The sequence below is a fragment of the Podarcis melisellensis genome, assembly GCF_964234715.1.
Source record: "Podarcis melisellensis genome assembly, chromosome: 2".
Taxonomy (NCBI): Eukaryota; Metazoa; Chordata; class Lepidosauria; order Squamata; family Lacertidae; genus Podarcis; species Podarcis melisellensis.
Window position 1 is genome coordinate 60,445,332 of NC_138529.1, and position 27,839 is coordinate 60,473,170.

Genomic DNA, 27,839 nt, shown 5'->3' on the forward strand with positions numbered 1-27,839 from the left:
CAACAGGAAGCTGGGTGGCGTGCGTAGTCTGTGTTTTAGTGTTGACACAAACAGCAGGATACAGTACTTTAGTTAAGAAAATCTGATTTGTCTGAAGCGCATAAAAAAACCAATGTGGGTGCTAAACAAGAAGAGCAGGTAAGACACTGTTTCTTAAACTAGCTCCTCATGTGATTATCAGCTTATCGTGCCAAATCTGGATACACCCAAATTACAAAACAAAAAAGTTCAATTGTGCCAATGATACTTGGTTCAAGGACTGGTTCAATGTACAGTGTTCAAGGACAGTGCCTTTGTGAACAGTGCCATCTGGCGTGTAGGTGGGGTATTCAGGTATCCCAAAGAGAGCTCTCCTTGGTTTGCCCACTTGAAATGGATTGTTTGGCTTATCTTTCCCTCAAAACTGAGCAGATACCAAACAGAAAAATTGTAAAGCTATACTAGTAACTTTCCTTGGAGCCATATCTATATGTATGCTTAAAGATTAACCAGTTTATTATGGAATAAGGTTTCTTACGCTGTACTGTTTTTAACACTTGATTGGGAGCCGCCCAGAGTGGCTGGGGAAACTCAGCCAGATGGGCGGGGTATAAATAATAAATTATTGTTGTTGTTGGGCTAGAGTCCAGTTCAGCAGAAGCATCATTCTTAGTAATCCATGAAACCTATGCATTAATACTGTTAGATGCTTGTTCATTTATGAAAGTAAAATATAAAAAACAAATAATTAAAAGACAGGTGGTGGATAAAACTGCCCCAAAGGTACACAATAATTTTGTATGTGTGCTTTTCGTACACCGTTATATGGATTTATTTATGTAAGATTTATACTCTGCTTAATTGTGGGGGGGGGGGGACCCTCAAAGCAGTTCTCAAAAGATAAAAAAGTAAAATCAAGAAAAAAATGACACATCTCCTTTCATACTAATGCAATTAAAATTACCTCAACTTTTTATGCATCTGGGTAGGCTTGTCTAAACAAGAATGTTTTTAGCAGGCGCCTAAAAAGAGCGCAGGGAAGGTGCCTGCTTGAGCTCAATAGGCAGGGAGTTCTGAAGTGCAGGTGCTGCCATAGGACAGAGTTCTTACAAATGCGGGTATTTTGTGGCACCTATGGTAATGCCGGTTCTATAGCGCATGAGCGAGGCCTTATATCAGGCATAGGCAAACTCCGGCCCTCCAGGTTTTGGGACTACAATTCCCATCATTCCTAGCTAACAGGACCAGTGGTCAGGGATGATGGGAATTGTAGTCCCAAACATCTGGAGGGCCGGAGTCTGCCTATGCCTGCCTTACATGCTGCAGGCTTGAACAGGTGTAGAAATACAGACCACTGCTGCCTGCCTGCCTGCCTGCCTGCCTCCCTCCCTCCCTCCCAGTCTTTCCACTTCATTCAAAGAACACTTCTCTGTCACTGCCTACAAAAACGCTCGCTGCCCGTTTTAAAAAGGCGCCCCAAACTACGCCTCGCTTCGGACCTCTCGGGACGACGCGCGAGACTACATTCCGCCCCGAACGCAAAAAGCGCTTCGCTCTAAGCAAGCCCACTGTCTCTTTAAAGAATGAATCGGGATCCGATTCACGCTACATACCCGCCTTCCCCGCCTCTGCCGCCCAATCCGCGGAGTCGTCGTGCCGAGCCGGGGGAGCCAATGGGGACGCTCCACGAAGGGCAGCGCCGTAGGGACGTGGCTGAAGGCGAGAGCCTCGGTAAGTGACATGCCCTCCCAGCCAATAAGATCCAGGCGTGAATCCAAGGGCGGGAAGTTAGTACCCGCCGGAATCAATGGGGTAGGGAAGCACCCGAGCGTCGGAGGCGGAGCTCGGGCTGGGAAGAGAGGCGGCGGAGTGGGTGGGCGGCTGGAGGCGCCGACTCTCTCTCTTTCTCTCTCTCACTCACTCTCCTGAGAGGCACGTGACAGGAGCCGCTGGGGCTACTACAACCGAGTGCTTCGGCGGGTGGGGTGCGCCGAGAGGTGAGCGTTCCAGTCTGTGTTCCCCCCCCTCAAAAAATGAAACCATCCTTGGAATCCGACAGGGTAGAAGCCTTTTGGTGGGCAGCCCCTCACTCGCCCGCGGAGAGAATGCCGGGACTCTGGAGGGGGGCACGTTGACCCCAGGGAGGGCGGTGAGGGGTGGGTTGTACCATTGCATACAGGGAGGGGGAGTGGGGCTGGAAAGAGGGGAGGTGAGAGTGACGGGGGAGGGGGCCAGTAAGGCCTAAAGTGTCTGGCCAGGTTGTGGGGTGGGTATTGATGCGGTGGGTCCGCAAAGTCTGGGCGGTTGAGTCTTTTGGTGGGGGCAAGGAGCAGCCAGGCCTGGCCTGCTGGGGCTTTCTCTCCTTTTTTTGGTGGGGGGGGTGCAGGGGAAGGAGAGGTGTCGCAGGCGCACCGCGAGTGGGGAAGTCTGGCCTTCCCCGTTAGGTCATGCTGTGGCAGCGCCGTGAGACCTGCTCGCGAGTAGCACATGCGCGGTATGACTAATCACTTGGTAGGTCTGCGCGGTCATGCATTGGGAGTTTTTTTGGGGGGGCGCCTTCTCCGACTGGGCTGGGGACACGGGGCCCACGGTTTCTCACGTCGCGTATTCTTGAATATCAGAAAAGGAAGAAGGGGAAAATGTGGCGGTTGTGGGAGAGGTAGCGCGGCCCTCACCGCAGGAACCCTCCCTGCCCCCTGTTGGGTTTAAAGAGTATGCGTGACTTTGTGACTTATTTTGTGGCGCTTTTTCACATGAGGAAAGAACATGGGGCATGGGAATGGATTTGGCACAGGCCAGTTTAATAAAATGGAGTATAAGTCATGTATGGTGACGTTTGAATGGATTGATGACTTGGGAAAGGTTTTGCACATTTTGTTGCTGCATATTTTCTATTTTCTAGTGGGCATTCTCAAAACTAGAATTTAAGCTATTTTAGTGCTGAACTACTTATGCAGAGTACCAGGGCCCCCGGGACACATATTCTGGAAATAATTGTGTGGGCAGGGAAATGTGCAACATAAAATAATTGAAGTTAAAATTAAGTCTTCAGACCGGCTTGTACTTAATATAGATTACTGGCAACAGTTGCGTGAATGTGATTTTTTTTAAATTACTGGAATTGGGTAGTCAAAGAAGATAAGGGCAAAAGTCCTGTCTGGTGTGAAGAAGGAAGTGATAATTTTGCAATGTGCCATGTGAAAGCAGAAAGAGGACAAAGGTGAACTGCAAAGGGAGGGTAAGGAATGCTCTAAACTATAGAGGCCTTGAACTTCAAATGGATAACATGCACATGAAAGTTATCAGGTTGCTTTAGTGTAGTAACTTATTGCAGTTCACACAATACTAAGGGGGGAAGTATTGGGGTATTATATTGGCACAAGTAGTAACAATTACTTGTTTCTATTATGATGAACTGAAAATGACAGAAATTTCCTATATATAATAAGAGAGGTTTAGGTGTTGCCTTAAACACGATTCACTGCCTTTATTTGGTATGGAGTTAAGTTAACTGGTGGGTGTGGTGTCCTAAAATAACTAAAAGCTGATTTGTATGTAAAGGGATATACAGTGGGTGAGTCTGACTCCATTGCCTTCCTACATCACTCCCCCACTGTTCACTCAAACTAATTTTCCCTTCTTGCCCTCCCCCTTAGGAGACATCAAGGGGCAGCTGCTATTGGCACCCTTCTAATCTTCAGTGATGTAGTTCTAAGGGCTGCTGCTCTCCTTCAAGACTGGTGCTGCAGGCTCCAAAGCTGGAAGGGAGAACAGTAGCTTGGAATTTGCATTTTGGTGGCCCTCTGTGGCACCTCAACCATGAAGCCCCATCTTAAAATAGATTATGTGTATCCCCCCCTTTTTTTGCAAAGAAACTCAGATATATAAGCTCGGTGCCAAATGGCTTCCTAAACCAGGGTTACAGTCGCCAAAATGCGATGCCTAGTTGCCATTTTTGTGCCACACAGAAGTCATTTTTCAATATGACTTTTTGGTTCCTGAAATTCATTCTGATGGTGCAGATAAAATACAATGGATAGAATTGTACAGGATTCATTGCTAGTGTGTAAAGAGAGTCCTGATCCAACGATCCCCAGGTATGCACCTCCAGGCAACATTCTGAGGCAACTTAGTCACAAGTGGCCGATAGCCAGGTGCAAAATGTACCTGGTGCATGGTGAATTTCGAATGCTCGCCACAGATATAGTGAACTGTACCTCCCTTAACAACTGTTTATTGTTATTTATGGAGGCTCAGGTCACAGTTAGTGAACCATGGATTTAAAATATTGATGACTTGCTAGTTCAGTGGAGTGCAAGCTTGAATGAAATCTCTCCCTGCTAGTCAGCCTAGTTTGATCTAAGAAATATACTCAATGTGGAACCTAATATCCTCTGTAACCCTGGGTAAGGGGTTAGGCATTATTAGTACAGTGGTACCTAAGTACTTAATTCGTTCCGGAGGTCCATTCTTAACCTGAAACTGTTCTTAACCTGAAGCACCACTTTAGCTAATGGGGCCTCCTGCTGCCACCGCGCCGCCAGAGCACGGTTCTCATCCTGAAGCAAAGTTCTTAAATCGAGGTTATTTTTGGGTTAGCGGAGTATGTAACCTGAAGCATGTGTAACCCGAGGTACCACTGTACTGGGTAAAATCTGGCCTGTAAAACAATCTTAACTGACTCACTACTGCTGCACCAAATTTTAATAAAGGTGAGAGTTACGTGAGAGAATTTATATGGGTTTAATAATAGTAATGCCAGAAGTGTTCTCATTTTTTTCACTAGGACTAGGGCAGACAAGGCAATAGCCCCTTGATATTTTATTAATTAATTAAATTTGTATACCACTCTCCATCCATAGATCTCTGAGAGGTTCACAGCATAAAATAGTTGAGTAGAAAAGCATGCATTTTGACCATTGTATGTTGGAAAACCTGGTTCAGAAATAAAGACTAAAAAACTACACCCCCCCTGAGATACTGTATTAATAGAAAAATTTTGATTCGAAGAAGATAAATTTGTCCAGCTGTTTTCTTCTCCCTCCTGGTTTCATGTTATGTCAAAGTACTTTATGTTGCTCTATTTTATCACACTGTTCTCAGCACAGAACCTCCCAGTGTGTTACTAACTTCACATTTTATTTCTGTGAGCGGTAATGCACACATTCAGATACCAACAACTGTACTCTCTTCAGTAGCTGTGAACTGTTTCAGCTAAACCTGAAAAGGCACTACATGGTAGCTCATAGCTTGTTACAAATCCCATTTGTAATGTATTTGCAAACATACAGCTTTTCTCAAAAGAACAGATAGAGCAATCTGCAAACGCTTTCCCATGTACTCGTAATAACCTTTAACAATTAGTGCTTGGTGTGCACAACATAATAGTATTTGCTTTAATTACTTCAAGACAAGTTATAGAAGATATATAGAAAAGGGGTCATTTGGATGTTAAATATTCATGTGTGTATTCTAAAAACTTCCAGTGTTTGCGAAGCTATAAGGAGATTTTAACCCCGCAACAGCCAGCCATGTGCCTATGGCATACTTAGAATCAGAATATGAAGACTAGCCCTTTCCTATTTATCCTCAGCGTTTGATATTCAGAGGCATATTGATTCCGAAGAGAAAGGTTCTATCACTCAAATTAAAACTGTCAATTACCTCTAGTTCTGTAGGAGCTACACATACCCTGATCCACTTTGTGGTTAGTACCCTAAATTAAATGCTAAAAGTAATTAACCTGCTTGCTGTGTAGGCCTTGGTTCGTTTTCCTTATAAGGCTATTTTTCTAATGGCAGAAGGACAGAAGTGTTGGTTACCACTTGAGCAGACTAATTTGCTTTTCTTCTGCAGGCGACAAATGCTCATCACAGTAGAAACAATCTGTTTACAAAGCAGAATTTGCTGGAAAGCCAAATTAATCAGCAGGACTGTCGTAGATAGGAAAACAAACACTTGGTAGTAATATCCACAAATCCGAATATGAAGGGAGTATAGCAGAATACATTTAAAAGACAGAAATCGCCAGGTTTTCCTGTATTCAGTTTCAGCTGAGGTGTTGACTAAGCAGCACTGTCCTGTAGATGTACTTGAGCTAAGTACGTACTTGCATTCTGGAAGCAAATGTGCATCTCAGCTATCCATTTTTGGATGTTCTCCCCCCTCCATATAAGACATAGTCTGAGTGAAGAGGTAACAAAAGTTGTACATCCCTAGGATTATATCACCTCTACAATTTGGCTTGCTCTGTGCTAGAATGTTGGGGTCATGTCCAAGTTTTGACTGCAAGACCTAAGAAAGACCCAGACTTCCATAGTACTAAGGTCTTGGATTTTGTGTATTACAGCTTTCTCTGTAGCAGAATTCTCACTAATGTAGGCTAAACATTTTGGGATAAGACTGTGTCCCAAGCATCTTTGTATTTATTATATAAACAAAATGTTTATATAATATTAAACAAAACAAAAATGTTGTCATTCCAGTGAACCGGTCTGCAAGCATATGTCTGTAGCTTCCTTTGCGCTTGATTTTGGACTTCTTAGGAAGTATTGGAATCCTACGCCCCTTTTCAGCTGAGACCTGTGGGTAGTATACAAATTTAATAATAATAATAATAATAATAATAATAATAATAATAATAGGCTCTGGAAACAGTTTAGAACACTAGAAATCTTAACAAATGTATGATATAAGATATATGAGAGTGCATGGCAGTCTCTTCTGTTCCCTGGCACTTGGTGAAATGATCAACATCCAGGCTGTTCTCTCCAGAATGTGGAGTTGGAAGGAGCTGTTTGTTGCTGGACATGGACTGGCTAATGGGAAAGATGCCAACCCCCCGTGTCTTACCCATCACTTCCAAATTTGGGCTGGATGCAAAAATGTGTCATTTTAAAATCTTCTAATATATGGTGGGCTAATAAATGTGCACCAAATACAGTCATACCTCGGATTACAGCCGCTTCAGTTTGCGGACCGCCGAAACCTGGAAGTACCAGGTACTTATAGCTTCAAAGCTCTGGATTTTGGGGGGAGAGGTTTACTAATGTCCCATTCTCTCCTATGTATGATATTTGTCATGCTTTTAAATGGCCCTCTTTTCTGGAATCCTAGAGATATGACTGAAAAATTAGTTTATATCCCATCTTTCCTCCAAGGAGGTCAAAGTAGTGCTCAAAATAAGTTCCCCTAACTTATTTTATGCTCACACAACCCCATGAGTTAGAAGTTGGACTGAAAGGCTGTGCCTGTTCGAGGTCACCCACTGAATTTCATGGCTGAGGGGGGATTTGAATACTCATCTCCCAGAATGAATCCAGCGCTTTTTGCACCACACTGGCAATGTGCAATCCTTTTTATATTCCAAAAAGCCTCTCTAGGTGATGCATGTAGAGATATGCTGTAAACATTTGTCTTGCTTAGTGGTTTTATTTAGTATAAGGTTTCTTTTCATAGTTCTTGTAATGCAGGGGTAGTGAATTGGTTGGCCTGATTTCGCTCAGCAAGCCATTTTCAAAAGACACATCAGCCTATGTTGAAATAGACTGGTGGTGGTATTTTCAGTGGTAGCTTCAGCTATGGTGGTGTAGAACAATCTGCCACCATGACGAACAGTCAGGAACCCTCTGGGAACAGGAAGAGGCACTTTGATCTATTCCAGTGTTTCATTAGTACTGTATTCTGGTGTACTCCTTCCTTTTTTCTGAGCACTCCAATCTGGTCTCAATGGTAGCAGGCTGTTCTGCACCACCACGGGGAAGCTGGAGGAAGAGAGACTCACCACTGCTCTGCTATCTGTGCTTTTCACCATAACTGGTACTCTCAGTAGAGCAAGGGAGCATGATGGAAACAAGTGCTGGGGCAATTCCTTTCAGCTATTGATGTTGCTAGTGCGGCAATGTGTATTGTATATATCGGAGTGTGTAGGTGGGTGTCTGCTTGGAATACTGCCCTTGGACAAAAAAAGAAACTAGTCACCCCTGAAGGTTGGAAATAAATGTTTATGTAGCAGGAGGCAGAGATTTTCATTGGCCCAGAGGTAAGACCATCTGACCAGGGCCTCCCTCTGCCTCTGCTCACAGAATATCAATGTGCGCATTTGGCACTTGACTTGTGTCTACATCTATGACAATAATAGCATGAAAACAAAACATGAAAAGGAGACAAAATGGAACTTTGTATAAAATGCAGGTTTGCTCATAAGACTGGAACAGCCACCAAAAGCTTTTTTTTCTTTTTTAAGTTTCAGTTATGAAACTTAGAGAAATTGATATGCTTGTTTCTAGTATGGCGTTCTTGCTGCTAGTTCTGACTCATTCATACTGCATTAGCTTTTGCAAGCCTCTCTACAAGTTTTACTTGTTTGGTTGTGATAAATCTGTTCATTATTTGAAGTGAAGGGATGGGGAGGAGCTCCTGTAGTAGTTAGTATTAAAAGGAACCAGGAAGTTGTGCCTCCATGGAACCAGCACTGATGCTTTACCTTTTTCCTCCTCCTGTGTCACTGTTACACGCCAGAAGTAACCATTTCATACTGGAAGCGTGTGTTTTCAGCATGGGAGCTGTGGCGAGAAGCTTGAGCTAGTGAAGAAGCCAGTCAGGAGTTAGAACATGGCAAGGCGGAGTTCCTGAGTGACCTTCAAAGCCAAATATGGAAGGGGGTGGTTGCTATGGGGACTGCTTCCTGTTTCCTCTTGGGTGGGGGTTCCGGGTGCTGTCCCATGGCAACAGCCCCTCACTTGGGCGGGGTATGTGTGTGTGTTGTTTGGATACAGTAGCCTCTCCTTCCTGTTATTTGTGGTCCACCCTTGGGACACCTGATGTCATACAGGAAGGGGAAGGGTGTCTTAGAGTATGTGCAGAGTGCCTTTTCATTTTCATGCCCTAAATTGCTGCCAGTTGGGGCTGTTTAATAATCCTGTTTCAGTTTTATTTTACTGGGTGCCACCTTACAAAAAACAACATTTAGCAGGGCAATGAATGACTCAATTTTTTAAAAAAGTCTTTTCAAAGCTCTACTGTTCAATTTTTAAGCCTTAAAAAAATGATAGGCTGAATGGCTAAATTACAAAACAACACAGGATTTTACCAGGTATCCCACATGGGAATAATTGGTTAAGGGAACTGGGGACTCATAAAGGTTGAAAACCACAGGTCTACACCATTAAATAGCATTTTTGTGCATGTATTGGCTGGGACCTAGTGATGAACAGAGAACCATTTTGGTAGCATATGCCTAATAGTGTGCATATATGTTGATTTATGTTGATTAGCCCTTTCCTTTGCTGGTAGGCGTAGTGATATTTCATGCTCATTTTTTACCCTTATGTGTAGACCATGAAGCAGAAGTGGTTGCTGTATGCAGCATTGCTGTTGGCTGGAGCCTCTGCTATCCTGGCACATGAAACTCACGATCACGATCATGATGATGACGACGTAATAGATATTGAAGATGACCTTGATGATGGCGTTGAAGAGGTAGAAGAGTTGAAGCATGAAGCGAGCACTCCACCCCCACTCCCTAAGGTTTGTTTGAATACTTAATTCAAGTGTAGATCTCCAGAAAGAAATTATTAGCAAGTTCCTTCATTCTGATGATTGGACCAGGTCTGCAGCTTTCTATCTATAATTCTAATTTTAACCGGCCCATTATCTGAGTGAGGTGCACTCTTCCAAGTTGTTGCTTTCCTTTGGCTGCTAGAACTTGCTTCTTGAAAAGATGTGGAAAATTCCTGCATCCAAACTTAAGTTGCTGCACTGTCCAGAGAGGCTTCTCCTGTTGTTTAAAGCTTTGTGCTGTTTGCATGGGTGTAGTGTAAGGAAAGCCCATGTGCTGCTATCTATATGTTTTGGACTGCATCTCCCAACAGCCCCAGCCAAAATAGCCAAAGGTAAGGAATGATGGGAATTGTAGTCTGCTATATCTGGCAGGCACTACATTGACTGCTGTGGTGTTAGTAAATAGGGATGCTTGGAGAACTTATTCTTTTGAGTTCTAGTTTGAACAGATCCATTCAATGTCTTCTGGATGACTGTGTGGATCATAAGATAGTTTTCCTTGTGTGATGTACTTGGGCCTAAAAACAAACCAGACTGCATATAAAAATGCATATATACTTAGAAATGCTTATTTAGTGAGAACGCATTCAAAAACATCTGTTTAAATCTGGTGCAGATTAATTAAATTCTGTGCAGATTAATGTGGAAATTGGACACAGCAGGCTTTGTCGACATGTGAATGTGATACAGATGATACCAGTGGGAAAGTAGCATCATGTACATTGGAATTAGTCATGCTTGGAAACAGTAATACAACTATATTAGCAGTTTATGTCACCATCATAGAACTATACCAAGACATTATAGCAATGCAACATAGCTTTGTGTTGTACAGTGGTACCTCTAGTTGCGGACATGATCCATTCTGGGGTTCCATCCGCACCTCAAATAGTCCGCAACTAGAGCGGCGTTTCTGCGCATGTGCAAAGTCTGCATGTGCGCATGCGGTGAAACCCGGGTTTGCCGCGTTTGCAAGCTGAAAAGACGCGACATGTACCTAACGCAACACAAGGTATGACTGTATGCCTAGCTCTCGTGTTTGCCTTCTGGGCTCCTATATCTTTAAGGCGGAAGGAACGTGAAAATTGAGCCATGGGTTGCTTTCATCATAGTGCTGAAGAGAACATTTCATCAGCACAAGGATTTATCCTCCCGCATGCCCCCTAAATTCCACCAAAACTCCAGAGCAGATTTGGGGGTGGTGCAAGGGGAGAGGGACACCGCCTTGTGGTAGTTCTAATATTTCATTTACTACTATCCTATGAATTGCTAGTGTAGTGCTACACTACGCCCTAAGGTTGGAATCTGCAATAAGAAGTAGAGTAAAGCAATGAGTTCAAATTTCTAAACCATTATTTGTAGTGTTCTTTCCAGTGAAGAGCTGTTTCAGTAATTCTGCTGTTCAGTAGGAAGTGGAATAGTGTGGGATGTTAACATACAAACTATGGGAAGTATCCAATATGTTCCATTAACACAAGGTCTTTTGCCCATGCCACAGAACTTCTCCTGCCTCTCCTTTTCCCCAACCCCAAATCTGTTCAGGAGGTTACCCCAACCCTTCAGAGCCAATTTGGAGAGGGAGGGGAAGTTTTATTGCACTAACGGAAATACTTGTGCTGTCAGAACGAGTGCATTGTGTACCCAAAAGCATATTTCTCAATTCTACTTGATCACAAATAATATGAATTGGTTATAATATTGTTCAAGATATCACTTATCAAGGTATATCGGACATCTTTCTCAATCAGGTCACCTATAAGGCCCCAGTCCCAACAGGAGACGTTTATTTTGCTGAGAACTTCGATAAAGGAACTTTAGATGGGTAAGTTTAAGCCCAAGAGGTGTTAGTAGATTTACAGAGAGATGTTTCTGTTGTGTGCATTAAAAACATTTATATCCCTTTTGCCTCAGTATGAGTAATTCAGTGGGGCTCACATAACAAAAAAGCAATTCTAAACAAAGTCAAAGCAAAATGTACACACGTCCTTGGCAGCAACCAATAAATCACAGTGCACTACCATGCAAATACATGGTGAAGATTAAGAAGCGGGTCCTCAGATGCATGTGGGGATTAAAAGCAGGTCCTGGGTCTGAAAAGGTTGAAGATGTGTGTCTTAGGGCATGGCATTTCAAAGCCTAGGTGTTGAAACAGAAGGCCCTGCCTTACATCTCTGCCGAAGTATACCTTAGTTATAGTGCACCAATCACAGAGCCAGCAGTTTGTTAGCAGTGAGCCATTCAGTTGCAAGTTCTTAGACTTTAATATTTCAAATGATGGACATGTGGTAATAAGCATATTTATTGAATTTGTTGCAAGACATACTAATTCACTAAACTATGTAATTACAGAAGATAAAAAGGTGTTTAAACACATTTAAGCTATGCAACGCTCTCATATCTGGTGCTTCATTTTCCTTGTCTTCCTTTACCCTTCTTTCCCCCCTTCTCCTTTTTTGCTATGTAAACCTGAGGGCAGGGACTGGCTTGCTTGTTAATGATCGCTTGTTAGCCACTCTGGGAACTTTTTTGGCTGAAGAGTGGGGGGGAGGAATGCTTTAAATACAAAACAAAAAAACAACTGTTTTTAAATTTTAGGTGGGTTCTATCTAAAGCTAAGAAGGATGATATAGATGATGAAATAGCCAAATACGATGGTGAGTATAATGCTCTGCTTGGTATTCACTGTATGCAATGACTGGGATTAGTAGCGAAGCACAACTACTTTAACTGGCCCGGCCTCCTCCCAGTACTGGATGGTATTTTTGTTTAGAACTGTTTTATTTGTTTTTATAACCATTGTTTATATTGTTATCATATGCCATGGGACCTTATGGTGAAGGGTGGGTAATAGATCTTAATCTCAGGGTTGTGGGTTCAAGTCCCACATTGGGAGAAAAATTCCTGCAGTGCAGGGGGTTCGACTAGATGATCATTGTGGTCCCTTCCATCTCTACAATTCTAAGATTCAAATGTGACTAAATCTCAATTAAACTTTTGTCTTGCTTTGGCACTAGTGGCCTAGTTCTCACAGAGATGATAAACCTACATCTGGACTGTGATTGCATGCATCCCAATACAAAAATAAAATAAATATATTTTCCACATAGAAACCATCTAGCCTTATTCCTAACATGTTTTTCTCTGTGGAAGAAATGGGTTTTTTGTATGGAAGAACACTCAGTCAAATGAGCCCCTACTTGCAAAACTGTACAGACCTGATACAGATTTACTGCATCAGTGAGATCTGGGCCAGAGTCCTGGGACAGCATTTAAACATTTCTGTGAACTATTCAACAGCACTCATGTGAAAAACACATGGCATAAAGTTGGCATTTATAACACTTGGCACATACCTGATTCTAACAATTTCATTTTCATGTGTATAGAATCTTGTTTATTGTTAGGTTGCAGTTAGGCAGTGTTGTGGATGAGTGGCTCTCCTGAGCAAAGTTCCTTGTGTGTTGTGGAAGGTCATATTTTCTCATAAACTAGAGTTGTAGTTTATTGCAGTCAGTGGTAGCTGAATTGTGCATATGGGTTCTAAAAGTGGTAGATATTTTCTGCAATGAAATTTTGGCTGCTTATGTAAATATGGTGAGTAGAAATGACATGGTGTGTGTGATTTCTTATGAATAGAGTATTAAAACAGCAATGTGTTGTCCTGTTTTTTAATAGGCAAATGGGAAGTGCAGGAAATGAAGGATACTAAACTACCAGGGGATAAAGGACTTGTTCTGGTTTCTCGAGCTAAGCATCATGCAATCTCTGCCAAACTCACCAAACCCTTTGTCTTCGACACCAAGCCCCTCATTGTACAGTAAGTGATCCTTTTTATTTTCTATCTAGCAATGAATGGGTGTGTACACTGAGCAGTTAGGTTCAGTGGAAATGCACTCACTGTATTGTATATAGGCCTATAAGGACTGAGCTCAGTGGAAGCGGGTTCTGCCAGTTCGCAGCAAAATCCGACAATTCTGTACAATGGATAGAAACTGCCATGGGCTTTTTTTCGTAACCAAAGTCAAAATGTCTTGCCTTCCTCACAATCTGGACTATAAGCTTGCTTCACTTGTAATGTTCAAAACATGGTTTGGCAGTTGTCGACTTGCTTTGGATTTCCACTCTAGATCTGTCTTTCATTTGGTGCTTTGGGCAAACCAGTATGTGCTTTGATACATGAATTGGGGAAATTATGATTTGTTGCCAGCCAAAATTGAAAAACATGGCTTAAAAGTGGGGTTCTATTTCTGAATTGAGTCGCACCAAAGAAAGAATTGAAGCATATGAGGTATGACGAGGAAAATGCTGTCTCAGTTGTGAAAGGAGGATGTGGTTCTTGTTTGAAATGAGTCATTGTCTTCAGGAAAAAAATGAGGTGGGTTTTCTTTTTAAAATGAGAGTATTATTTTATATTCCAAACTAACTTAGGTATGAAGTCAACTTCCAGAATGGAATTGAGTGTGGTGGTGCTTATGTAAAGCTGCTTTCAAAAACGCGTGAGCTGAACCTGGTAAGTGACTGTCTTCCAGTTTCATTCATACAGCTGTTGCCTTCTGAGTTTTAGCTCCTAATGTGTGTTGGGCTGTATCCACAACTATGTTTACTGTGCACTTACTGTGTTTCCAGTGCTGGGTTATGATTTTTATCCAAAATACATATCCTGTACTTGGTTATAAAATACTACTATTTGATGCATTGTTTCTCCAACCAGCTTCAGACTGTTTGGAATCCTTAAGTCATTCCTAATTTCTCTGTAGTTAAGGTGTGCACACCTTTCTTTGAATAGAGTAAATACATCTCCACCTTCCCACCCTCAATGTGCCCTGGTGCGTACACAAACAGAGAACCTGACAGTAATGAAGCCACACTGATGTGAACATCTGGGGGGGGGGAGCTAAGAAGTGCATGGGCGGGGGAGGGAGAATGTCACTGCACTCTAAGGCAGTAATGTGAGCACACCTTTGGACTTCACTTCCAAACGGAGTATGTTCAAGGACTAGTGGTCGTAAGAGTAGTCTGCTGGCCTACTTATCTACAGTTAGAGCAGTTTGTGGGTCTATCATTATTCTCATGATTTCTGCGGTCTACCAAGTATGTGTTTGCTGAAAAATTATTAATTCCTTGCCTTTTGGATTACTCTAGATGGCATATTTCATACATCTCATATGCTAATACCATGAAAAATGCCCTTGAATTGGTAGCATGAATTTCGCTTTTTGACTAAGCATCCATGACTTATAAGTTGGTTGGTGCAGTGTTAACAGCAGTTTTTGAAACTTCAGGTTCCTGAATTGCACTATTAATACTCCTAACAAGGAAAGCCTTATTTTTCTAGACTTTTACAATTTTGGTTGATGTAAGTCTGCTTATACAGAGGTTATTGATTTCTAGATTTGTAGAATCAAAGTGTTCATAAGATGTAGCTTAGGAGCTTATCCTGAAAGTTAACTTATGCTGTGTGTTTGAAGCTTGGGCCATATTTATATTTTTAAGGATCAATTCCATGACAAGACTCCCTATACCATTATGTTTGGCCCCGACAAATGTGGAGAAGACTATAAATTGCACTTCATCTTCCGGCACAAGAGCCCCAAAACGGGCATGTATGAGGAGAAGCATGCAAAGCGTCCTGATGCTGATTTGAAGAATTACTTTACTGATAAGAAGACTCATCTTTATACACTGGGTAAAGCAACCACATATTTGGATTTCTATGTGAAAGTCTAGTGCAGAATGTGGGAGAGGCTGTTTGCAACAATGGAGTGTATTGTAAAGCAGGAAGTGAAGAATTTTTAATTTTTTTTCCTGTGTAAGAAACCTTTAATGATAGAACAACTTCCTTCAGGAGAAGAGTAGACTATAAAGCAGGGAAATGGACCTTCTTGAACCTATATTTTTATAGGTTCTTCTCAAAAGTATTCAAGTTAACTTTATTTTCCTTGGTCTTCCTAGTTCTGAACCCAGACAACAGCTTTGAAATCCTGGTTGATCAAACTGTTGTAAACAGTGGGAATCTTCTTTCTGATATGACCCCTGCCGTGAATCCGCCACGAGAGATAGAGGACCCAAATGACCAGAAACCAGAGGATTGGGATGAGAGAGCTAAGATTCCAGACCCAGATGCTGTTAAGCCAGATGATTGGTGAGTAGCTGTTGAAATTTAAGGAACCTTGGGAGAGGCTTGCTCCAACAGCTTTTTCTGAGAGTGGCATGAAAAGAAGCATAAAGGGAAGTAACTGGAGTGTAGTGTTTCTAGTGTATTCTCTGGTTTTCTAGGTAATCCTTAATTACATTCCCATATATCTGCGTGAGCATTGGGCAGAGACTAGATTGTGGTTGAACCTCAGGAAGGTTAGAAATGGGCTGAGGGGAGTTGGTCTGATTATTGTTCTGCAGATTCAGTCACAAATCAGCTGAAGTCTGTGTCTTTTCTGCAGTCTGTGCTGTTTGAAAGGCCTTGAGCTAGCTGCTGCTGATCGCCCTGCTTTTCTGGCTCAGGGGATGCCAGCATGTAGCTCAACTTAGCACCTGAGAGGGGGATGAATTGCAAGCAGTTGCTAGAGACTGGAAGAACCAGGTTTATGGCACCACATTTTACCTCTCATGTCACCATCTGTAACGCTGCTATGCTTTCACTTGCTGATGACATAACTTGGAAGGGAGTTTTGCAAGGCCAATTCTTCTGTGTTGCTTCCCAATCCTTAGCAAAGTGAGAGTGATAGTAACAAAAACATAGCAGTAAGTCCAACTGCCAGCCTGTTAACTTGTTCACAAGCTTGTTTGGCCTGGCTTGGTCCCAGTGGATCAGTCACCTCCCCCCCTTTTTTTGTGAAGAGGTGAAAACTTTTGTTACAGGTTTTTTGGAGCCTCCTTGATTTTTGCCTACTTTACCGAGGAGGGAAGGGTGGCGGGTGGCAACTAATAGGTTTTTCTTTCTCCTGATGAACAAAAGAGGAAGGAGGGTGACTGAATTGTACTTGACCCTGAATGTGGGTGTTGGATGCAAGTTGGAAAGACACACCAAAACTCATGGCTCTGAATAGTCAATTGATTAATTAAAGCATGTCCTGGTTGCATTTTATGTTATCTAAGAGCTTCTGGGGACGCGGGTGGCACTGTGGTCTAAACCACAGAGCCTAGGGCTTGCCGATCGGAAGGTCGGCGGCTCGAACCCCTGCGACAAGGTGAGCTCCCGTTGCTCAGACCCTGCTCCTGCCAACCTAGGAGTTTGGAAGCACGTCAAAGTGCAAGTACATAAATAGGTACCACTCCGGCAGGCAGGTAAATGGTGTTTCTGTGCACTGCTCTGGTTTCGCCAGAAACTGCTTAGTCATGCTGGCCACATGACCGGGGGGGGGGGGGGAGTCTGCGGACAAACGCTGGCTCCATCAGCCGGTAAAGCGAGATGAGCACCGCAACCCCAGAGTCATTTGTGACTGGGGTCCTTTACCTTCACCTTTTAAAAGAGCTCCTTAGCCTCAGGCAAGGAGAGCCAGTATGATCTCTTTTCCCTGTCAGTAGATGGCGGTGGCTGGTTCTTCAGGCACACCCTCTCCTGGCTTGCTAGCTACAGACAACTGGAGACCTGAGGAACAAGTTGAGAGTGGGGACAAAATGGAGGACAACTGGTGTTCTCTAGTAGCAAGGCCTTATTTTGTTAACCATACTTCTCATGCTCTGTCAGAGTGCTCCAAACAGCTTATGATACCCTAAAAAAATAAATGATACAGTAACATCACAATTATTACCATTGTAAAAGATATAACAGAGTGAAATAACTTGGAAATGAAAGACTAAACAGAAGGCAAACCAAAGCTTGCCTAAAGAAGTCTTTATGCCCCTTATCTTGTTACCAGCTGTGGTCATGCAGGTAGGTCTCTCCAGCTGACCCCAAGAGATGGGCAGGATCAAAGATACCCTTCTTTTAAATTGTTGGGGACAGTAAGGTGATTCACTCATTGAGTTGCACCCAGAAATGACCTAGAAAGTCCCAACATCTACAGGCCTGGAGCAACATGCTCCCTGAAAGTGTTAATGGTTTCTTCCATCTTTTAGGGATGAGGATGCTCCTGCTAAGATTCCAGATGAGGATGCTGTGAAGCCAGAAGGTTGGCTAGATGATGAACCAGAATATGTTGCTGATCCTGATGCAGAGAAACCAGAAGATTGGTAAGTTAACCCTGATTCCACTTTGCAATGTCTTCAAACTAAAATAGTAACTCTGCTGGTGATCCTTAAAATAGGGGGGTTTTTGTGAGCATTTCAGTAACCACAACTAATATTTCCAGATGTGTGGTACTTAAACTTCTGTTCTGTTTTGTGTTTAATATGTCTACTTGGCATCTAGTTGTATGTGTGGAACATAGCCTGATATACTTCAATGTATTCTGTGTTCAGGTTCATTTTTTTCACTGATTGAAAAACACAATTCTGTTACTGCTCTAAGACAGACACTTGGCTTGTTTGCCACTTTCAAAAGCAGGTGAGAGCTGTTGCCTTAATGTGCTGCTATGGGCTTTCTGGAAAGCTGCTGCTTAGTCCAGCGTTCCCCAAACTGCTGCCCATCAGCTCTTCTGAACTACAGGGGAAGGCTGGATTGCATGAACCCTTGGTCTGTACCCATTCTTTGACTGAAATGAAATGGGGTAATGGTCATAGTGAACTTGATCATTGAAATATGGCACTTGAAAGACCATACCTACTGGCCCTGATAGTCAGCAAACGAGCAGGTTGATGTTTGTCATTTTGTATGAATGACTTACATGGGAGTTGCTGTAGCACGCTCATATTATATATCATCACTGCTGGAAGACATGATGTGTAGTTAGTTCAAGCCCATCTAGTCATGGTTACAGTTGGAACTCTTTTAGATGAGCAGCACAAAGAAAACAGAATGAGGAGTTCAGGAGTATGGATCTGAATTAATATTTGATTATAGTAGACTTGTGACTTCTTGCCCTGACTGGCCGAAGCCAGAAGTTCTTGGATTTGTTTCTTAAAAGACTTTCTTTCAAATGCACAAGTTGATGCAATCAAAGTCTATTGTTCAATCAAAGCTAGAGGTTGCATAACAGCTTTAAGACTTTGCCTGATGAAGAGATTGCTCTAAGCAGCTGTTGATAAGATTAATCAAGAAAGAAAGATAACTGTGAATGGATTTACAGATAGTGTGATCAGCATTGTGTTCCTCACACAAAGAAAGGTGCAAGCAAGTTGTGAAATTTCATGTATTCCCAAATTTTGTATTAGCTAGGGTGAGAGAAAACTCAAGAGTATAAGAGGAATTCAGTAGTTGAGCAAAACCTATAAGCTTTGTAACATTACTTGTATCTCACCAGCTTAGAGGCATTGTTAGTGGGTGGTTTGCTAGACCAGATGGGTGGAATATATATATATGTTTAGAGGTGGCAGTGGTGTTGGAATTGGGTATTTGGTTACCTGGTGCAGCCAGTGAGGCAGAGTGAGACACATGACTTGCCTGTTGTTGAGTGGTAACTTGGGGGTAGGAGTTTACATGTCCTTACTGGTGGTGATAACTTGGTGGTGGGAGATGCTAACTTGCAAGTAGATCTAGTCAGAGTAACTCTGAAAGTGTTGTAGTCCCAGTCAAGTTCTTGCTGTAACTTATTTCTGCAGTAGCTCCCAGATCTGGGAAATTAATGGCCTGTTCTGGATTGAGTCTGACTCCTTCTTGAAAGAGTAGGTTCATAGCCTGGGAATGCTACGTGAGTCGTCTCTCTAATTGGAGGCCCAAGTAGCTTCAGAGGCGAGGAGTAGCTGGTTTGTTGGCTACAGTCATTCTTGGTTTGGGATAGCCTCACCACAGTTTTGCATGCTCTGGCAGCCACCTATCTCAACTACTCTAATGTGCTGTTCCTAGGGTTATCCTTGATGAACGCTTTCTGGAAATTGCAGCTAGTGCAGAATGCATTGGTGAAATCTGATGGAGCACCTCTTTGCATACCAGCCTGCCTGGGCATTGAGTTCAGCGTAGGAGGCTTTACTCTCCATTCCCTCAATGGTTGCGCCTTCTTGAGGGTTGTTCCCTGCCTTTAGGACTCATTCCCTGGAGGCACAGTTGGCTGTCTAGTTGACGTGTTCCCATTGTCATGGGAAAAGATTTCTGTTCACCCAAGCTTTACAGTGGATTTGATTAGCTTGCTCTGGATCAGAGGTGTTTGTTGCTGTTCCAGTTTAATATGCTTATGCTGTGCTTTTTAATGAACATAGGTTTTCACTTCTGTGTTCATTTTATTAAATAGTGTATATTGGCAAAAGGGGGTCTTTAAATAGTGGAAATAAGCTAAATTACGCATTTTCTGAATTGTTAACACAAGTTGATTGTAAAATGAATTTGCTTAAATTTTGAATTTATTTGATTATGCTAAGGTAAGGAATTCTAGCATAATTAGTGTAATCATTTTGATTTTCAACACTGATAATTATTTCTAGATCAAAATTTCTACCATAGGCCAGAGACCTTTTAAATTTCTTGTTAAAAAGTAAATGGAGTCCTAAAACAGTGTTACCTTTTTCAGGGATGAAGATATGGATGGGGAGTGGGAGGCACCTCAGATTGCAAATCCCAAATGTGAATCTGCCTCTGGTTGTGGTGCTTGGCAACGTCCCACAATTGACAATCCCAACTATAAAGGCAAATGGAAAGCACCCATGATCGATAACCCTAACTACCAGGTAAATTATCTAATATTACAAATTATATTTCATACTCCTATTTCAGGGTACATTCTTTGTATTCTGCTACTTTTTTCAGCTATTTAAGACTAAACTATGATCTGGTTAACACATAACACAGAGTCATGGTTTGTTTAGCCAGAGATGATTTCTGAATCTAGCACATCAACAAACCACAGTGTGCAGTGGTTTATTGGCTAATAAAATATAGCATTTTTAAACTATGGTCTCTTGTTTTGTCCAAACCAAAGGGCCTCACTTACCCATGGATTGTTTGGCTATGCCACACAAAAAACTTGCCAAGATACAGAGGCATAAGGCATAGAGCAATTGAAAATCATTTTGGCTAAACAAGCTTGGGGTATCATTATGTGCAAATACAGCCGTTACATGTCGTAGTCTAAGAGCAGGATAGAATTAAAATACTTCCAACAATGTTTTACTGATGTGTGCCTGAATTTTCCAGGAAAGGAAGCTAAGTGGGTTAAAAAACAACAACACACACATACATACATAAAGTCCTTATTTGAATTTAGACCTGTATCTATCTCCATATAAGAGAGTTTCTATCTACAGGATCTAGGCAGTGGTCTTTCACAACCCTGCTTCCTGGAGATGGGAAAAGCTGAACCTGGGATTTTCTCCATACACAGCATGTGCTCTGCCATTGCTCTGTGGACAGACAGCTGCTGCAGAAGTGGGGAAAATAGCAAAACAAGAAACAAAGGGAAATAACAGTACATTGTATATATAGATGTTCAATAAGATTGTGAATATAAGCCAAGAATAAAATGAAGTATTCTAATCTGTTCAGAAATCTCTGAAGGGTCATTAAAATGAATTCTTGTGTTATAATTGTTCTGTTTCTTCATCAGGGCATCTGGAAGCCAAGGAAGATTCCAAACCCAGATTTCTTTGAAGACTTGGAACCTTTCAGGATGACCCCCTTTGCTGCTCTTGGGCTTGAGTTATGGTCTATGACCTCTGACATATTATTTGATAATTTCATCATCTGTACAGATCGGGCAGTGGCAGATGACTGGGGTAATGATGGATGGGGTCTGAAGAAGGCAGCTGATGGCGCTGCTGAGGTGAGAAATAAAAGCTTTGTTTGTGACAACAAGCAGGATAACAGACTAGAATCCAAATGTTGTTATTTAATTAGATTTGTATACTGCCCTATACCTACAGGTTTCAGGATAAAATTGGAATATAAAGCCGCAAAATACATAATCAAAATAAAAACAAGGACAACCCAATAACCCCTTCAACACATTTTATAAGGGCATAGGATGTCAACCAACCAAAGGCTAGGTTAAAAAGAAACGTTTTTGCCTGGCGTCTAAAGGTGTATAATGAAGGTGCCAGATGAACCTCCCTGGGGAGAGCATTCCACAGACGCGGAGCCCGTTCTCGTGTTGCCACCCTCCAGACCTCTTGTGGAGAAGGCACATGAAGAAGGGCCTCAGAATATGATCTTAGGGTCTGAGTATGGAAAGAGGTGGTCATTGATGTATTGTGGTTGTGAGCCGCTTTAAGGCTTTATAGATCAAAACAAGCACTTTGAATTGGGCCCGGAAACTAATTGGTAGCCAGTGCAGTTGGACCACGATCGGTGTAATATGCGCAACCTTAGTTCGGTGAGCAACCTTGCTGCTGAATTCTGCACTAGCTGAAGTTTCCAAACTGTTTTCAGAGGCAGCCCTACGTATAATGCATTGCAGTTATCTAACTTTGAGATTACCAGAGAATAGACAACAGTAGTTGGGCTATCCCTGTCCAGTTTAGCTGGACCCCCAGCCAAAGCTGATGGAAGGCACTCTGCGCCACAGAGGGCACCTGAGCCTCAAGTGACATCAAAGGATCCAGGAGTACCTCCAAACTATAAACCTGCTCCTTCAGAGGAAGTGTAACTCCATCAAGAACAGGTGATCTCCCACCCATCCGGTCTAGGGAACAACCTACTAACACTGCCTCAGTCTTACCTAGATTGAGTTTTGGTTTGTTTGCTCTCATCTGGTCCATTATCGAGGCAAGACACCCGTCCAGTACTTCCACTGCCTCACCTGCAGATATAAAGGCGAAATAGAGCTGAGTGTCATCAGCATACTGCTGACAATGTACTCCAAACCTCTTTCTGTTCTTTGGTCATTAACAGATTTGTATGTCTTTTTTGAGCTAATAAACACACAGATCCCACTTTACAAATGTTCCCTATGCGAACATTCATATCGAAACATGAGGAATTAGTACCCAAACCTTGCTATGCACACTGCAGATTCAGACATTTGAATAGAGAGCATTTTTTACTTCTTTGTTTACCTTTTGCTGGTTGGCTGAAGAATGGGGAGGTGTGATTGGACAGAACACATAGCTTCTTTCCTGGGTTTTCCTGGGCTTTTTGGCTTGGAGGGGGGACAAAATTCCATGGTTGGGTGATTGTTAGATCTCTTAGGCAGCTATATTGCCTCATAATCACTGCTAAGTACAGAGAACTTCATAGATTTTGATTTGTCTTCCAGCCCGGTGTTGTGGGTCAGATGATGGCAGCTGCTGAAGAGCGTCCCTGGCTTTGGGTAGTCTACATCCTTACTGTGGCTTTGCCTGTGTTTCTTGTTGTCCTCTTCTGCTGCTCTGGAAAGGTGTGTGTTTTGGAAACAACTGGTTTCCAAAGTATGTTGAGTAGGATTGGAATTGGAAGTGAATAGTCTCTGAGAAACTTACTTGTGGAATTCCTACAACTGTTTCAGAAACAGCCAAGTGCTGCAGAGTACAAAAAGACTGATGCTCCTCAGCCAGATGTAAATGAGGAAGAGAAAGTGGAGGAAAAAGACAAGGGAGAAGCAGCAGAAGAAGAAATACATGAAGAAAAGCCAGGTAAGCAAAGTTGATGATATTCACTAGTCCCAAAATCACTAAAGCTTTATCCTTATAAAGTTACATATTTTAAAATTTGAAGCCTAATGTTGAATTGGAGAGTAGGCAGCAAAAAACACAAGTATCCTGTAAATAATAGTAATAAAACCTTTTTGCACACTTCAGAAGAAAAGCAGAGAGGTGATGGTGATGCAGGAAGTGCTAGTCAAGAGGAGGAGGAAGAGGAGGAGGAGGAAGAAGACGAAGATGAAGAAGATAGCAAACCTATTACAGAGGTAAGGGGTTTTTTTAATTACAAAGTGTTGCACTAGAGCAAGCCTGGAGGTGGTAACCTGTTTATAAGAGCAGCCAGCAATGCAGTGCTTCCTTAAATATGAATTGCAACCTCAGTGCCATCAGTTGATGGGATCATTTCACTTCATAACCTAGGGAATCAGTTTTGTGAATTCTGAAAAGCCAATGTAACCTTCAAATAAATTTTGAAAAACTTGTGCGAATGGGATAAACACAGTTCCGTTGATATGCGTATTGTAGTTTAAATAAGTGGATCCTAGTCCAGGGTTGAAGAATTCATGGCCCTCTAGATGTTGTTGGACTCAAAACACCCATCAGCCACTGGCAGAGGAAGAGGAGTGCGGGGGGAGCGCACCGCCCCTGGCAGCGCGATCCCATTGGGGTGCCATTGCGGCTGCCCTCCGGCCCGCACTGGTTGCCACGCCCCTGCAGGCAGCGTGCCACGCCCCCACTTGCTCTCTGCCCCCCCCCACCCGGTGTCGGAGCATGAAGCTCCACCACTGCCATCATCCCCAATGGTCATAGGAGCTGTAGTCCATCAATATCTAGAGGGCCACAGATTCTGCATCCTTTATCTAGTGCAACCTGCTTGCTAGTACAGGAAATGCAGCACTACAGCATCAAAAAGAAAGAAAGATGGAGAACCAACTTTCTTCCATGGCTGCTTTCTGTTGGATAATCCACTATCATAGACATTATGCCAACCAATCACAGCTGCTCAATATTTTTTTTCGGGGGAAGGCATTACAGTTCAATTGAAGAACATAAGCTTTAAATGTTTTTCTTTTTCTTCTTGGTTCTAATGTATTTATGTGGAAGTGTTGTCTGTATGTCTGTTGGAATGTCCTGGGCAAGATAAAAGGAACTGACAAATTCAATAAATAATAATAGATGACCATCTAACCTGTTTTAAGAAACCTCAAACCAAGATGGGCTTTTCCACTGTTGAACAGTTCATATCTTCCAGAAGTTCTTCCTAATGTTTTGTTCAAATCCCAGTGAATAACTTCAAAGATACTTTCTCATTGCTTTCTAAAGCTAAGAGGAAATTGAACACAGGAAGTGACTTCATATTTATGTAAGAGTTGTGTTCTTTTACCTTTACAGGAGGAAGAAACTGTGAATAGATCCCCCAGAAACAGAAAACCAAGAAGAGATTGAAATATCCTAAAAACTTGATCTGATTAATTTTCCCCAACATGGTTTTGGGAGAGGACCTTGGATACCTTTTGCTGAAACTCAAATTAAAAAAAAACCAACCTCAGACTTCACCATCCACAGGTTCCTGTCAAATGCTCTCCAGTGTAAATGAGTGTTAGCAGTAAAATATTCGCAATTGTGTTTTTAAATAGAGTATTCCTGTAGAAAAAGAATGCATTTAACACAACCCAGCTAAGAATTTCTGGAATGTTACAATAACTAACATTTTTTTGTTTTGAAAATTTTTGTTTTTGAATAGAATGATAGAATTGCCAGTCTCAAAACCTTGGCTCAACTTAATGTATTAATCTATCAATGGAAATGAACAGCAAACCTTAGAAAAATGCTTGGTATACAATTTTTATATGTTTATTTTTTCTTATTTTTCTTTTTTCTTTTACCAAAATGAACATACTTATACACCACAGTTCCCTTAGTTTGATCATGTCAAAGTATGCTGGTCAGTTATGTTAAAACTTGTACTTCAGTCAGATAGGAGAGAGAGAGCTCAAATCCATTTCAAGAAACTATTATAAAGTGCTTAAATAACTTTCCTTCTTATTGGAGGAAGGGCACAATGAGGCCATGAAATACATATATTGGTCATGGGTACTGCCCAGTGAAAACAGTATTCATAATCAACTTGAATTTGAGAGTAAGTTCTGGTTTAGGTTACTAAGACTGAGACTGGATTTAGCCCTTGGAATTCTTATTCAGTATAGAATTTATTTTCATGGTGTTTGGTTTTTTTCATTTGGTTTTTTGTTCTTTTTTTAAACAATCCCCCCCATGGTTTTAAAACTAATTCCTCCTGTTCTAGCTTCTGCTGCTGCTATGCAGTTTGTTCAGAATGCAGCTTAGCTGCTATAGAATGCATATGCTCAGTTCATTAAATCTGTTTGTGATGTGTGTTTTTAATCTCAAAGGTAGAACTACTTTCTGGGGTCCAAACACTGTGGATAGTACAGTGTTGCTAACATTCTCATTATTGCCATTGTATGTACATTCATGCGCAGAGATGAAGCAAAGGCAAGCCAATCTAAAGATTTGCACCAAAAGCAGATGTCAGTATTTTGCGGCTAAGGAAGGAGCATGTGAAAGCTTCCCGGGTATATGTACCATTTTGAGACTCAATCTGCTCTTCATGTATCAAACTATATTGTTAATGTAGGGGGTTCCAATTCCAGCTGAATAAATTTTTTAAAAATGTGTTGCATTTTGTATCTAGCAATTGTAATCCCTTTTTTGTGGAATACACACTCTGCCTCTAAAGATAAAATGTAATTCTGTGCTGTTGTATTGGAAGACTAGGGGGTTGGGAAGAAAGTAAATAAGCTTTTGGGCAAAACTACTGTATGTGCACTGAATAGAAACACTCCAGATTTTTATGTGTGGATAAGAGGTTCTCAAAGTCACAGAGGTTTTGCTTCTTTAAGGTATGATTTTCACATTCAAATTTCCATATATGCTTTTCAGGTATGCTTCCTGGCACCTGGTTTGTTTGTTTTTCCTCAATAGTGTTGCTGTTCTCATTGGAGGCTACAGAGTTCACAGGCTTAATTAACTCCTTTTAGCTGTTTAGGCAGCTGATAAAAAGAACTTGCTTCCATAGCTGCCTCTTCTGTTTCCCCCTCACATGGTAGACTTGCAGTGCCCCATTCAACACCTCAGTTTGTGCTAATTGTAACATACTTTATTTAATGCTGTGTGTCATGTGAACAATCTTAAGTTATTCTTTATTTCTGGTGTGTTCCTCTTTCTCCAGACTGTGAGGGAAGTTTTCTTTTGAAAGTCATAAGGCAATCCTTAATTTGAAGCTAAAAGTAATATATTTTTGGCATTTGTGGGACCTCTTCAGAATATGCCTGTATGCATCTTTTGGCTTTTTTTATATCAGTGAAATTTGCAAAGCACTACATCATTTTTATCAATTGTTTTAAATGTACTGCTTAAAGACTTTGAGCCTGGTGTGTAATTGTGAACCCATATTAAGAAATATTCCACACGAGAGGGTTGCCCCATCAACAATTTCAGATTAAAGCACGAATTTGCATATTATGGAGTAAGTTGAAGTTTCCAAATAATTTGAGGTTCTTATTCTATCTGACTTGAAGATGATTATTTTTGTTTGTTTGAAGACAACATTCAGCTGTAGGAAATCTTTTATTGCCAACACAGATGAATTTATAGTGGGGAAGAAGCTGAATCCTAAAACTGCATTGGTACCTTGATAAGACTTCTAAAGGAAAAGTTTCTCTTTCAAAGAGGATGACTTCAAGGTTAATGGGATGTTAGGCTACCTATTTGGCTTTTTATTTTATGTAAAAGATAAAACTGCATTCAAGCAATTTCAGATCTATCTGTATTAATGTGTTGAGTAAAAGGTAGATGATTTTAAGCAAGGTAATGCTATACAATGAAAAAGTGGTTTTTCATAGGATATTTACACTGCAAACTTGCTTAAATTTTAAAATGCTGATGCTAAAATCCACTGAGATGTGGATGTTACAGATGCCTGGAGTCTTGTGCAATTAGCCATGAATGGGGAAAGGTATCTTGGATCTTCAGTGCTTGGTTCCACTTAATCTGTGGCAGTAAATATGGTGCTAGACTAATTTCTTGGCACCTTGCTGCCTTCTCTTCACTATAGTTTTCTAAATGCCAGTATTGCCTCCATACAAGTTTCAGATGCAAACCCCTTAAGTGTTGGTAAACAAGACTGTGACTTTCTTTAAAAAGTCCTGACTGTTATTAAAAAATCTAAAGATGCGGTATGCATATAAATATATTGGTTAAGTTATAAACAAATGTAAGCTTGCTCTGATTAATAAAGAAACTTAAATCACCATTTTGCTACTGTCTAGTTTGCTATATTTTTATCTTTCAAAGTTCAGCTGATCTAAGGGCAGAGGATTCCTGCAAATGCTAAAGAAAAATCTAGGCTTCTTGGGGCAAAGATTTTCAGAGACAAAATAAGTACTGGAAGACATTACCGTCATACAAAAGGCACAACAGTAAAATGTTCTCCATTCTCTTATGTGCCACTGAAATACCTTGAGTTACAAAAAGTTACAAAAATGGAATAGTTCAAGTAAGTTGCACCTTGTTTTCAACCCTGGTCATCAAAATGCAGTGGCTTGGCTTGTTCATATAGGTTTTTAAAGATTGATTTGTTTTAGCATTAGCAGTTGTGGACATGGCAGGATTTTAATCTCCCATAACCTTTGTAGAAC

General features: G+C 41.6%; 1 protein-coding gene across 2 annotated transcripts; it reads left to right on the forward strand.

Moving 5' to 3' along the window:
• The first annotated feature begins 1,812 nt into the window (after positions 1-1,812).
• CANX (calnexin) lies at positions 1,813-27,454 on the forward strand. 2 transcript variants are annotated; one of them, XM_081900654.1, is made up of 15 exons: positions 1,813-1,976; positions 9,316-9,507; positions 11,289-11,362; positions 12,136-12,194; positions 13,216-13,357; positions 13,969-14,050; positions 15,034-15,226; positions 15,493-15,682; positions 17,596-17,709; positions 20,079-20,235; positions 21,111-21,326; positions 22,758-22,877; positions 22,986-23,112; positions 23,278-23,387; positions 24,514-27,454. In XM_081900654.1, exons 2-15 carry the CDS (start codon positions 9,319-9,321, stop codon positions 24,565-24,567), a joined length of 1,827 nt encoding a protein of 608 aa, XP_081756780.1. In that variant the 5' UTR covers positions 1,813-1,976; positions 9,316-9,318; the 3' UTR covers positions 24,568-27,454. The 2 variants fall into 2 exon arrangements, with proteins under 2 accessions (XP_081756780.1, XP_081756779.1); XM_081900653.1 differs by lacking the exon at positions 1,813-1,976 and adding an exon at positions 2,469-2,490.
• The last annotated feature ends 385 nt before the right edge of the window (positions 27,455-27,839 follow it).